At 37.7% G+C, this 12674-nt stretch overlaps 2 protein-coding genes across 3 annotated transcripts; one reads left to right on the top strand and one right to left on the bottom strand.

The window, feature by feature from the left end:
* Positions 1-146: 146 nt before the first annotated feature.
* On the bottom strand, positions 147-4823 carry LOC137710824 (putative protein phosphatase 2C 27). 2 transcript variants are annotated; one of them, XM_088696105.1, is made up of 5 exons: positions 4369-4507; positions 4004-4271; positions 2494-2685; positions 1266-1471; positions 147-923 (listed from the first exon to the last, which is right to left on the bottom strand). In XM_088696105.1, the coding sequence occupies exons 2-5, from the start codon at positions 4226-4228 to the stop codon at positions 365-367; spliced, it is 1182 nt and encodes a 393-aa protein (XP_088552231.1). In that variant the 5' UTR covers positions 4229-4271; positions 4369-4507; the 3' UTR covers positions 147-364. The 2 variants fall into 2 exon arrangements, with proteins under 2 accessions (XP_088552231.1, XP_068306060.2); XM_068449959.2 differs by having other exon boundaries at positions 4004-4823.
* A 2519-nt stretch (positions 4824-7342) lies between these two features.
* Positions 7343-12432, top strand: GLR3.3 (glutamate receptor 3.3). Its single transcript, XM_068450730.2, has 6 exons — positions 7343-8177; positions 8320-9668; positions 9795-10072; positions 11133-11164; positions 11267-11673; positions 11793-12432. The coding sequence occupies exons 1-6, from the start codon at positions 7901-7903 to the stop codon at positions 12258-12260; spliced, it is 2811 nt and encodes a 936-aa protein (XP_068306831.2). The 5' UTR covers positions 7343-7900; the 3' UTR covers positions 12261-12432.
* The last annotated feature ends 242 nt before the right edge of the window (positions 12433-12674 follow it).

The following is a 12674-nucleotide window of genomic DNA, read 5'->3' as shown; positions in this document are numbered from 1 at the left end:
GTCGGTCGCACTAGTTCTTCATATAACCAACATCTGCAGGGATTTTAACACGTTTTAGCTTTGTAAACTACTGCATGAACATCCCTGTCAACTTTCATTTCTCATGACAAAAAAGGTCGAACAAACGGAGAATAGCAAGCAACCTATTTGCCAGAAATCAAACAACGAAGATGAATACTTCCCATTCGTAGAACATAGCTTTGTTAGATGTACAGAATATGCAGCATTACAAACAACCTGACTTTTAGTAACACAACAATCAGCAGCTTATGCCTTCGGGTTGAGAAAAAAAAGAGCCCCCTCATGTCCGTTTCAGGCCCTTTCGCTTCTGTACATAACTCACTCATTGGACCATGTCCTTATTTCATGAGTTACAGTCCAGTACACCCTTCAATAAATTTAGCCCTTCTAAAGATATGCTCCTTCGAACTCTGGTTTGCGGTATCTCTATTTTAGGGGGAGGGTCCGGTAGAAAACAAACCACAATAACAGTTAAATTATCGCATGTGTTGCGCATGAGCGCCTCCCTGACCAGTTCTCTTGAGCATCTCTCAGGATCATTGTGGACCATCAATTCTTTCCTCGTCATTGTGACAGCGCATTGGCTGCTCATTACGTCCCACAAGCCATCACACCCCATTATCAAAAACTCATCATCTTCAGTTAGGCGTGTCTCCTGCAACTCTGGCTCTGCACTTAGAGGACAGGCAGAACCTTTTGCACCCTTCATGTGCCAGTCTCCTAGAGCACGGGCCACAGATAACTGGCCATTGAGATAGCCATCATATATGACACCGCCAAGATTCTCAATTCTTAGTCTTTCAGATTTACAATTTGGTTTGTGGTCTTTTGACATCTCTACTGCTCTACCCCGCCTCCCCAACACAGCTCGACAATCCCCAGCATTAGCAACCATCAGGGTCCTACAAAAAGTACAAAGTATGTAAGACTAAGACATGAAACCTAACTAAGATTCATGACTTCTAAATGCAAGGTATTTAGAAGCAATTCTACGCAAACCCAATGCTCATCATTCAATTTCTTTCTTCTTTCATAATTTACGTAGAGAACTATCACAACCATAGTCAGATATAAGTACGCCTTATCTATAGAAATCAGTATAGGCACGAGATGTCCTAGAACCTGGGAGTTAAACTTGTGCCTAATTAAAACAACTGTAAGAAAAACTAGCAAAATGTTCATCAGCACCAGTAGCATCCCAAATGCAAATATATACTTAAAAAGTAGCAAAAGAGCGGCCTTACCTTCCCCAAATCAGGGAAGTCAGAGCAGTAGTGCCAGAGGAGATGTCAAGAGAATTCGCATCTGCAAATGCATAATCAGCTTTCAGATAAGCACTCTTAATGGCCCTGTCCAAACACCTTGGAAAATGGGAATCCTCAACTACGTATTTAAGGATGTTTTTTCTGATAAACGATGCTGCATCTGTGCCTCCATGACCATCAAATACCTGTTTACATGTGTATAAATTAATATCACGGAAAAAAGCTGTATAAACCGCAATGTACGCCACTTTTCAAGATCACTGTTCAAATTTACAAGAGAGGGAAGGGCAGACACCGTTGAATTTAATAGAAAGTATGTAAAAAGGTAAAAAAAGACTATTAACAATTGAAAGTCCAGTATACTAATTTCTCAATCCATGGATTCAGCCAGTTTATCCAGTATACTAATTTCTCAATCCATGGATTCAGCCAGTTTATCTCCAATTAACATATACTAATCTCTCACTACAGGGAAAATATTCATTACAACTATATTAACGACAACATTTTGTGTAAGGGAGATGAAATAAATCATTGGAGGTCAGTGATACTACAGAGTAAAAAATTGTTCAACTTGGAAAAAGACTGATGATGATCAAATACTTCTTGGGAGAAGCTATATGGTGGTGGCCAGGGGAGCACGTGCCCCCTCACATTTATTGCAAATTATACTTCTCCTAATATGCTGTCTTTCTAACCATTTTGATGATTTTTATTTGGTCTTTTTTCTAAAAAAATTATTCTTTGTATCTTTTGCAGACAGCAACCTTCCTTGGTCCAATATATTTACATTTCCTAGTTCGCAATTTTTTCTCTTCCTAGACATCTCTGTTTATTTTTGGGCGTTGAACTGGAGAAATCATTTAAAAATCAAGGGAAATAATAAAACAAAGGTGTGCAAAATGATAAAGGGTGTACGAAAACCATTTCCCTTAGGAAAACTTGAGTTTTTTTCCCCTCTGAAAATTGATTTATATTAGGGATACAAGTTGAGGGTCCCCCTATGTATAAAACTCCTGGCTTCGCCCCTGCTTTTCAGTATGGACTAACAAGTAACAACCCTGCCATATACTCTACAGGAACCACAATGATAAAGAAGCAGACAAATTACTAATGTTACCATCAACTATCCTGCCTTAAGAAGGGCATTAAAATGTCTTCTGACTAATGAGCAGTTAAAGTGGTATGGTAAGAAGGGGACACTCACCCCATAGAAAGCTCCAGGTGAAGAGAAGTCATCAGTTTCACCAAAATGATCAATAAGATTATCTATGCATACGTGTTCATCCTCCATGTACTGTTTAGGTCCTCTTTCAGCACAACTTCCTGAACGGAACACAGGGAGAAACCCTGACTTTTGATTGGAGGGCGACTTAGTGGATAAGCTGTCATCATCCAACTGGACAAAGGTGATAAAGTCAGTTCAAATGAAATCCTGAAATTTGATGCCAAAAGAAAACAGAAGGGAATACTGAATCCAATAAAAAGAAATTCACTCTTTTAGATGCGAAAAGACAGTGGAAAAGAAAAACAGAACTTGGATTCTTACAATTTTTGGAATTGCATCAGTATTATAAAGATTCCAAGCATGACTTTCCTTTTCAAGTTAATTGCACAAAAACAGAAATCAAAGCAAAACATTACAAGAACGATATGCAAGGATGAAAAACGAGCTCACAGTAACCTTTACATTATCCAAAACACCAATCTCATGAAGCGATTTTATCAAAGACAAGTTTTTACACACAAACCACATACTGCAAAACGAAGTTTGGGTCCTTTTGCATGCGATGAAAAGATATAGTTATTGATCTTTGTTTCATGCTAAAAATGAACAAATTTATACTCCTATTTTGTTCAAAGAATCTGTGACACAAAGTTGACACTAGGGCTACATGCAAGTTATGATACGGGCATAATGGCGTGACATTTGTGAGCTTGTGGACATGGTTATTTCATTAAGCACACATTAACAAGTAACAAGTAATCATATCGAACCCAACCACTATGAAAGTGTTATTTTACCAGTCTATGTTGAATATTTATGATGACATTGGCTTCCAAACTTCTACTCTCCAGTACACAGTTTCTGTAAATTTAATATTTGACCTATCCATCGATTAAAGCTCAAATCTGAAGCCAATTTTGATTAACCTGTTATGTTTTTTCTCTCTTTTAAAGCCAATTTTGATTGACCTATCCATCTATCCGCCTAATTGTTAGATTCTAGACATTCAATACATATTGTGGATAAAATGGATCACCAAAAGTCAAAATTTACGCGAATTTGACATTAGATTTGTTGGGTGATTAACCCATTCTTTTCTTATGTTCTTGTTGTTTGGTAAAAAAAAGGTTTCGGGGGAGGGGAAGCTACCCCATCCAAGGCCAGGGCACGCCACAAACCTCATTGAGGACTTTCAGAGGGGGTCTTAGCCCTTTTTTTTGGTTTTTACAGATCGCCCACCAGGATTGTCGACAGCGGATCTCGAACCTAGGCCTTGGATTGCTTTTGTTTTTGGTAAAAATGACCTTGGATTGCTTTCAATAGTCTACAATTTCTTGTTTCTTATATGAAAGCTTTTTACGGACTCTGTTTGCTCGTATATACTCTATCCATTTACAGTAATCATACACTAGAACAGGAGTTACTCTATGCATTTACTTCAACCATATGAATATTGATAACTTAGCAACCAAGAAAACAAAATGCTTACCAAATCATCTGCTGTCAGATGCCCGATGGAGCTCACGCTGTGCCGCAAGGCTGAGGAATACCGCGGAGGCTTTCGATTTGTCATTTGTTTCAAATCACTCAAACTATCAGAAACCTCATCTTCCAATGCCGCTGCATTATCCTTATTGCACCCAACTTCCAGCACGCTAGAAGGAGCCGAAAATTCAGTACCGGCCGCCATGCTCACAGGCAGATCAAAAGTCATATCACATATGCTTCAATTCAACACAAACCCCCGAAAACGATTCCTTATACGCAGCAGAAAATTGTTGACACAAATGTCCCAAATTAGAAGCAATAATTACCAAGCTAGCAAACCAAAAGCATCAACAATTTACCATGTACCATTTACTGAAAGGATTCCAGTTTCATCCAATAACCAGAGAGAATTCTCAAAGTAAACGCAATACTTGACAGAGAAATTGGACAAGGCAATTGCTTTGAAGAATGTGAAAGAAATTGGAAAGATATCTGAGCTTTTTTAGAATGATGGAGGAGAGAGAGAGAGAGAGAGAGAGAGAGAGAGAGAGAACGTTGAGTTGGTTAACTTTGCTGGTGTATTGTTGGCCACCGGCGATTCTAGGTAATCCACCGGATCTCGTAGCTGGACGTACGAGTACGGGGAAGGATACCGACACGTACGTTTTGCATTCAATTCAAAGATCTGTTTGTTGACGTGGATGTTACCGACAAAATGACCCCAACCAAATTAATTCGGTTTTACAATTTAAACTTAAGAAAATTGAACCGTACCGGACAATAATTTCGGTTCAGTTTTGAGCTAGAAGCCAGACCCATATGAACCAAACTCGGGCCTATGGCCTGATTGGTTTGAGATTGCTCCTCCAACCGACAAAAATATTTATATGGAAACGACTCGGTTACAGTCTCAGTGGTGTTGGTTCTGCTAAAACAATGTCATGTATAAATTTATCAACATATGAAATTGCATTGGATCATGACGTCACGCAACGGTGAATTTATTCAATGTAAATGTAAATCGTTCTCCTTCTAATAATGTTCAAGTTGTACCTGTGGAAAGGATGTGTTGTTTTCATTGTCTTCTACTCAAAAAGCCTCGTTCATATTATGCTCAATTTAGCTACATGTATAATTTAATAGGTGTGGAGTTTTATGATAAGGGACGTCAATTTAATTAGAAACAAAACACTTCAATATGAGTCTTATATATATACTTCTTTTTTCTTTTTGAAAATTTGACTGTTATAGAAACATTTCGAATATTGGTTGCTACAATAGAAATAGTACATACCCACACACAAAGCGTGCGTGAAATATTTTTTGTTTTTTAAATCGAAGGAGTGAGGAAGAGAGAGAGAGAAGTGGGAGTGGGGAGAAAGGGAGAGAAGTTTATTTGTTTATTTGTTTATTTCTTTAAATTAGACATGATACAATCACTTGTAGGTGAGGTTTAAAAAAAAATCGCAAAATTTTGTTTTGTAAAATTACATTACTGTTCTTAACTTTTTTTGTTGTGATCGAAGACAAAAATGTCTTTTCACCCTCTTTTGATTGACAAAGTGGATTTCATTAATATCATTGGGAGATTACAATGCCGTTTATGGAAGAGGAATTGGATATCACGGAGATCACTATACATAAAAGTAATTTAATTATGGTTAGACTCGGAGATGACAAAGAATACAAAAGGAATTCTCATTATGGTTTAAGAGGATTGGGTCATGTTGAATTTGGTCTTCAAGCCTTTGTTAGGATGTGCGATGTGGAGAGAGAAAAAAGTTCGTGAAAAACCTTGGGGATTAACCATAACTAGTTTTAATTAAGAATAGATTAATAAGAGTTTTTCTCACACTGTCTCACTAATTAGTATTTAATGAAATGAATTGCACACATATTAATGTGAAATTTTGGAAAAACTAATGAAAATGATATCAACTAAATTAGTTTTTTTTTTTTTTTTAATCGAACTGAATTAGTTAATTAAATAGGTTATGATTGATCAAGTTTTTTACTTAATTTTATGAATGAAAGATACTGTATTGGGCCTTAAAATTAGTATCAGGTTTCTAGGCCTATTGAGCTTGTTAACTTAAGTTGTGTATGACAACTTAAATAAAATGGATCTAAAGGCCCTAGGACACCATTGACCGCTTTTACGGGTTTTAGATGGCTAGGATTTCATATATGACTCACCTATATAAGTAACTTTATGGCTCCATTTAGGCTTAGGAGTTTTTGTAGAGAAAAATGAGAAGGATGTCGTCCAGTATCTTAGTAAATTGAGTGTTAGATTTCTATCTTTGATTTCGAGTTCATAACTCTCCTTCTCTAAAATAATATAATAGTTTTAAACTTTCTCCCTTCCTTTTAAATCATCTTCAACCCTTAAATTAAAATCTAAAAATTTTCTTCTCCATGTTGTCCAATCAAAATGGATCTATTGGGAATGCACATGGGTGGCTGGCAACCCATCAGGCTGGGCCCCACTTCTACATAACACTGTTCCATTTGCCTTATGTTTGGTGCGCTCCCTTGCGTTTGGCGCGTTCCCTTGCATTTTCTCCCTCTTTTCTGGCGCGTCCACGCGCAGGCAGTGGGCCAGACCATTTACCCTCGGCAGTTTCTTAGGTTAAATTTAAAAAAAACTAATGAAAATGATTTGAAAACTTTGAGTTTTAATGATAAAAATAAAATAAAAGGTAAAGTGAATAATACCATAATTGACTTTTTAGTGTAAAAATGTAGTTTTTCGTTAAAGTGAACAGTACCGAGGACTTTTCGTTAAAACTCCCATTAAATTTACTCCAAAAATCAATTTTGGAGGGTTGGAGTAAATTGGGGGTTTATAACCTAAATTTTAGATTCTAACTCAAGGATTGGAGTGAGTCTATCTACATTTTTTTTTTTTAACAAATGATATTATATAAACTAAAAGAGGGAAGAGAGGTGAGCTTAGCGTCATAATAGACTAGCAAGAAATGGTTTAAACTCATAAATTAAGAGGGGAGGGTGGGCTTAGCCTTACAATGACCTAACAATAATGTGGTTTAAATTCGTTTTTAGTGAGAATAAAACCTAAAACCTCTCATTTACAAAAAAAAAAATAATAATAAATAAATAAATACAACTATATTGTAGTCTAACTGGCAATCAAACACCTTCTTTATTTACAAAAAGAAAAGTTAAAAAAATGCAAGCACAGTTTTTACACAAAGTAAAATTTCCCACTTTTCTATGGGCCCGCGTGAACTTTCACTTTAAGACTTTAAGTCCAAACCCAAAAGTATATGGTGGAGGATTTATTTGAATTATCAAGGTTAAATTATTTTAATATTTTATATTAATTTTTTTTAATAGAAAGAGAGGTAAATAGGAGGAGACAGAATTCCCTTCAAAGTATAGGCAAACAGGTAGCCTTTTCGTCAGAGAAAGGAAATTCGTTGATTGGCGAGGAAGAGAAGAACAATTCCCTCCTCTCTACACTATTGATTTCACTTGGTTGGGAGCTTTACTTGTCAGGTTAAAGCATGATTCTCTTCTGCACATCAACTGGTTGAGATTTAATTAAATTAAATTTTTAAGTTAAATCTCAATCGCTTTTTATCGTTTTTTGATGCTTAAGAGGGTAAAGCTCCAGTGTAATTATAATCAGTACTAGCAGCAGAGTAGAAATTGGGATTCTCTTGTTTAATCCAATTACTTATGGCCGAATCAATCGCTGTGATTTTATAAGTGCTTTTCCCGAAAGCTGTTTCCCATGTAGTTGTAGTGCCTTCCCGACAAATGAGCTTTTGAGTTTGGGTTTTTTATTCTCCTCAAAATCAAAGAGAGACTCAGAGCAGAGCTTTCTCTTTAGTGGGAAATCCAAATTCTTCATAGAAATAGTTCATTCACAATGAAATTAGGGTTTAGGATTTTTGAGTTGGTGTTTGTGTGTGTTGTTTTTGGGGTGTTGCCATTTGGATTTGGGTCTTCAAATGCAAGTTCAAGACCAGCGGTTGTGAACATTGGAGCAATTTTCACCTTTGACTCCACCATTGGAAGAGTTGCCAAGCTTGCCATCCAGGAAGCTGTCAAAGATGTCAACTCCAATTCCAGCATTCTCCATGGCACCGAGCTTGTTGTACATATGCGGACCTCCAATTGCAGTGGCTTTCTTGGAATGGTTCAAGGTGACCACTTTTTTACGCTATTTTTGGTTGGTTTTTTTGTGTTTTCTAGATTTTGATAGTCAAGAATTCTGTTTCAGAAATTGCTTTGAGATTGTACGTAATTCGTTGTTGTGTTGCTAATTAAAACTTGTGCTAATTACAGCTCTGCAATTCATGGAGACTGATATTGTGGCCATTATAGGCCCACAATCCTCTGTTGTTGCCCATATCATATCCCATGTTTCAAATGAACTCCAAGTTCCCTTATTGTCATTTGCAGCCACAGACCCTACTCTCTCGTCCTTTCAGTTCCCCTTTTTCGTTAGGACTACACACAGTGATTTATATCAAATGACTGCTGTGGCTGAAATCGTTGATCATTATGGTTGGAAGGAGGTTATTGCCATTTATATTGATGATGATTACGGACGCAATGGAGTTTCAACTTTAGATGATAAACTTGCCGAAAGGCGCTGTAGAATTTCATACAAGTTAGGAATTCCCCCTGGACATGGAGCTACCCGGGGTGACCTCATGGATCTTCTTGTTAAGGTCTCCCAATTGGAATCTCGAGTTATAGTTCTTCATGTCAATCCTGATTTAGGTCTCAATGTTCTCTCTGTGGCACAATATCTTCAAATGATGGGTGATGGATTTGTGTGGATAGCTACAGATTGGCTATCGTCTCTTTTGGATTCTGCTCTTCCTCTTTCTCCTGAGATCATGGATACGATGCAAGGAGTTCTTGTGCTGCGCCAACACACACCGGATTCTGATAGAAAGAGGGCCTTTTTCTCCAAGTGGAACAAGCTAACTGGTGGTTCCTTGGGACTGCATTCTTATGGGCTTTATGCTTATGATTCCGTTTGGCTGGTTGCTCATGCTATTGATGCATTTTTTAACCAGGGTGGGATTATTTCGTTCTCTAATGATTCTAGGATAAATTCTGTAGACAAAGGTGGTAGTCTTCACCTTGCGGCAATGAGCATATTTGATGATGGTCCGCTCCTATTGAAAAATATATTGCAGAGTAGTTTTCTTGGGTTGACAGGCCCTGTGAAGTTTGATTCAGAGAGGTCTCTTGCTCTTCCAGCATATGATATTATTAACGTGCTTGGTACGGGGTTTCGACGAATTGGTTACTGGTGCAACTATTCTGGTTTATCAACTGTCCCCCCTGAGATGCTCTATTCAAAGCCACCTAATCGTTCAAGTGCAAGCCAACAATTATACAGCGTTGTCTGGCCAGGCGAGATGGTGTCAAAGCCCCGTGGTTGGGTTTTCCCAAACAATGGGAAACAACTAAGAATTGGTGTGCCTATCCGGGTCAGTTACCGAGAATTTGTATCACAAGTTCGGGGGACTGATAACATGTTCAAGGGTTTCTGCATAGATGTATTCACAGCTGCTGTAAACTTGTTGCCATATGCTGTTCCATATCGATTTATCCCTTTTGGAGATGGCAAGAAAAACCCAAGCTACACAGAGCTTGTGACTTCCATTGCAACGGGTGTGAGTAAATATATTATGCATTTGGTATTTGAATTTTAACTCATAAAAGGGCAAGTTTAATCAGCTAATGCACTTATGTATATGTGTGTGCATTCATTAGCTACTTCTCTCTTATACTAATTGCAGGTCTTTGATGCCGCTGTTGGTGACATTGCCATTTTTACAAATCGTACAAAGAATGTGGATTTTTCACAGCCATACGCTGCATCTGGACTTGTTGTAGTGGCTCCGTTTAAGAAATTGAACTCCAGCGCTTGGGCTTTCTTTAGGCCATTTACTGCACGTATGTGGGTTGTCACTGCTGCTTCCTTTCTTGTTGTTGGTATAGTTGTGTGGATTTTGGAGCACAGGATAAATGATGACTTCAGGGGTCCGCCTAAAAAGCAATTAATAACCATCTTGTGGTAAGTTCTATATTTAAGTTTCTCATCATGATATTTGCTAACTTGCACAAACTCTTTTATGTTTTTTGGCCAACTTACAAACTGATTACCTGGTTAGTTTTTCCTTTGCTATCTCACTATATCACTGCTTAGAGCACTACTATCTTCAGGTTGTCTGTGATATATGACGGAAAAGAAAATTTCGGAAATTTAAATATGATAGATATATGGAGGACATGGCAGTTGATTTGATGTTTATTTGAAGCCAAAATAATGATTTTGGTGCACTTTCTCTGTCACTTCGGTAACTCTCACTATTCCATTGCTTAGAACACTACTATCTTCATGGTTATGTGTATATATTATGAAAATTGGAGCACTTTCCCTCTAAATGCCTTCAGCAGTCATGATGTTTCCAACCCCTGTAAACACAGTGGGTCGGTATTAATGGACTTGCCTCAACCCATTTGGGATTGCTTTCGTAGTAAGCAATTCTGCTCATAAGCACTTGCGATAAAAGTGCTTTTATTAGAAACACGTTGAAACTAAAAGACCTTTCCCTTAGAGCTTGATAGAAACTGTTTTCCATGCTGAAACTTTTCATGGAATCTTCAAGTAGGTTGTGGAACTTAATGTTCCTCAAAAGAATGGAGACAACAGAGGAAGCTAGTGATGGTAGGAGTCAATCGTAGAAAGCTTCTGTACAAGAGATGAATTTCAATTTTCTGAAAGGTTTTTTTCCCTTTCTAAAACGGAAGAGGGCTGAGGTCAATATGTGTTTAATCAGAGCTGTGTTAAAATTTGTGAGCGCAGAACACCTCAAATGTGACTACATTCCTCTTTGATGTACCCTTTTTTTTATTTGGTCAGGGTGTGTGATTCGTTTTGCTTCTTATTGGAAGAATCCTGAGTGTTTGCATGGGTTTTGGCCTCCGTTTGCGAATCTGTCCATTGTATATGTCTAGAGCATGTTATGGTGCTAAACCAATAATTTGTTTTTCACCTGAAGTCCAAGACACTTGCCTCAACATCAAATATTGGTTTCTTTTCTAATTTACTGACTTGTTTATTAACCTTGCAGGTTTAGCATCTCTACTCTGTTCTTTTCCCATAGTAAGTGAGGCTTAGATTCTTTCGTCAAAATCCGGCTTATTTGGGCTTTATTGAAACAAATTTTCATTTATTATCTGACTTGCTTCTGTGCCCCTTCCATAGGAGAGAACACTGTGAGCACCCTTGGTCGTGTAGTGCTAATCATATGGCTCTTTGTGGTTTTGATAATCAACTCAAGTTACACCGCTAGTCTGACATCAATACTCACAGTGCAGCACCTATCTTCTCCTATTAAAGGAATTGAATCCTTGAAAAGTAGCGATGAGCCAATTGGTTATCAAGTTGGTTCCTTTGCTGAACAGTATTTGAGTGAGGAACTTGGGATACCCAAGACCAGGCTTATCGCTCTTGGGTCTCCTCAAGCATATGCACTGGCGCTCCAGCTTGGTCCTAAAAAGGGAGGTGTTGCTGCTGTGGTTGATGAACGCCCTTATGTTGAACTCTTCCTCTCATCCCAGTGCAAATTTAGGGTTGTAGGACCAGAGTTCACCAAAAGTGGATGGGGATTTGTAAGTATTCTTTCTTAGAACATTCTTATTTTGAAAACAGGAGCATTAGATCTTTTAGAAGTTAGCCGAAATGAGAAACACAAAGTTTTGACATGTCTTCCTTTTCTTTGCCATAATAGGCATTTCCGCGGGACTCTCCATTAGCTGTTGACATGTCAACTGCAATTCTACAACTATCAGAGAATGGTGATCTGCAGCGTATCCATGATAAGTGGCTTATGCAAAGCTCTTGCAGTTTAGATACCACTGAACTTGAGTCAGACCGGCTTCATCTTAAAAGTTTTTGGGGCCTCTTTCTCATATGTGGAATTGCTTGCTCCGTTTCTCTCTTCATATATCTTTTGCAAGTTTTGAACAAGTTACGCCATGCTGAAGTCACACAACATATTTCAACTAGTCCAGGCAACTCCCAATCTGGGCGTCTCAAGAGATTTTTATCCATAATTGACGAGCGGAAAGATCAGTCCAATAGTGGAAGCAAAAGAAAGAAAATAGTTAGATCATTCTCCGGCAATGTTACTGATGGCAAGTTGGAATTAAAACAAACAGAAATGACTGCAAGGAGTGACATTAATTCCGACAACTAACTCGTTCATTAGATCATCATAACTGTATCAATGCATGTAAGTTCTCATCTTAACCATACCTAAGCATTAATATTATTTTGAACCATCTGCAGTGTATAATTTGTATTCTAGGAACATATTCTGGATCTATATTTATTCACTGAAATGGAAGGAATTCTGCCGTATCTCTCAATCATCGCTATGATTGTTTATATGTAATACTTGGTGTCCAAATTCAAGTTTGTGTTTCTTGATATCTCATGTTTCGTCTAGCTTTGCTTTCAGTTTTGAATCCTTGTTCTTATTTAGTTAAACATCCCGATTCAGTACCACCAGGAAAAGAAACGAAAGTTAAATATTCTGATAAGAGTTCGTCTGCAATGTTTATTAGTCTAGATGCTGTCAGTATAAACTTACATTTTACTCGTGCACCGT

Source organism: Pyrus communis, chromosome 6 (genome assembly GCF_041283825.1).
Source record: "Pyrus communis isolate YQ-2024b chromosome 6, ASM4128382v1, whole genome shotgun sequence".
Taxonomy (NCBI): domain Eukaryota; kingdom Viridiplantae; phylum Streptophyta; class Magnoliopsida; order Rosales; family Rosaceae; genus Pyrus; species Pyrus communis.
Note: the sequence above shows the minus strand (reverse complement) of the source record. Positions and strands in the feature narration are given on the sequence as shown.

Excerpts from the sequence above, each read along its gene's own strand:
- LOC137710824 (XM_068449959.2), bottom strand. The coding sequence starts at position 4,228 with ATGACTTTTGATCTGCCTGTGAGCATGGCGGCCGGTACTGAATTTTCG. Across the intron at positions 2,686-4,003 it reads ATCTGACAGCAGATGATTTG|TTGGATGATGACAGCTTATC; the intron begins GTAAGCATTTTG and ends ACCTTTGTCCAG. Across the intron at positions 1,472-2,493 it reads CACCTGGAGCTTTCTATGGG|GTATTTGATGGTCATGGAGG; the intron begins GTGAGTGTCCCC and ends ACATGTAAACAG.
- GLR3.3 (XM_068450730.2), top strand. The coding sequence starts at position 7,901 with ATGAAATTAGGGTTTAGGATTTTTGAGTTGGTGTTTGTGTGTGTTGTT. Across the intron at positions 9,669-9,794 it reads TGACTTCCATTGCAACGGGT|GTCTTTGATGCCGCTGTTGG; the intron begins GTGAGTAAATAT and ends TACTAATTGCAG. Across the intron at positions 11,674-11,792 it reads CCAAAAGTGGATGGGGATTT|GCATTTCCGCGGGACTCTCC; the intron begins GTAAGTATTCTT and ends TTGCCATAATAG.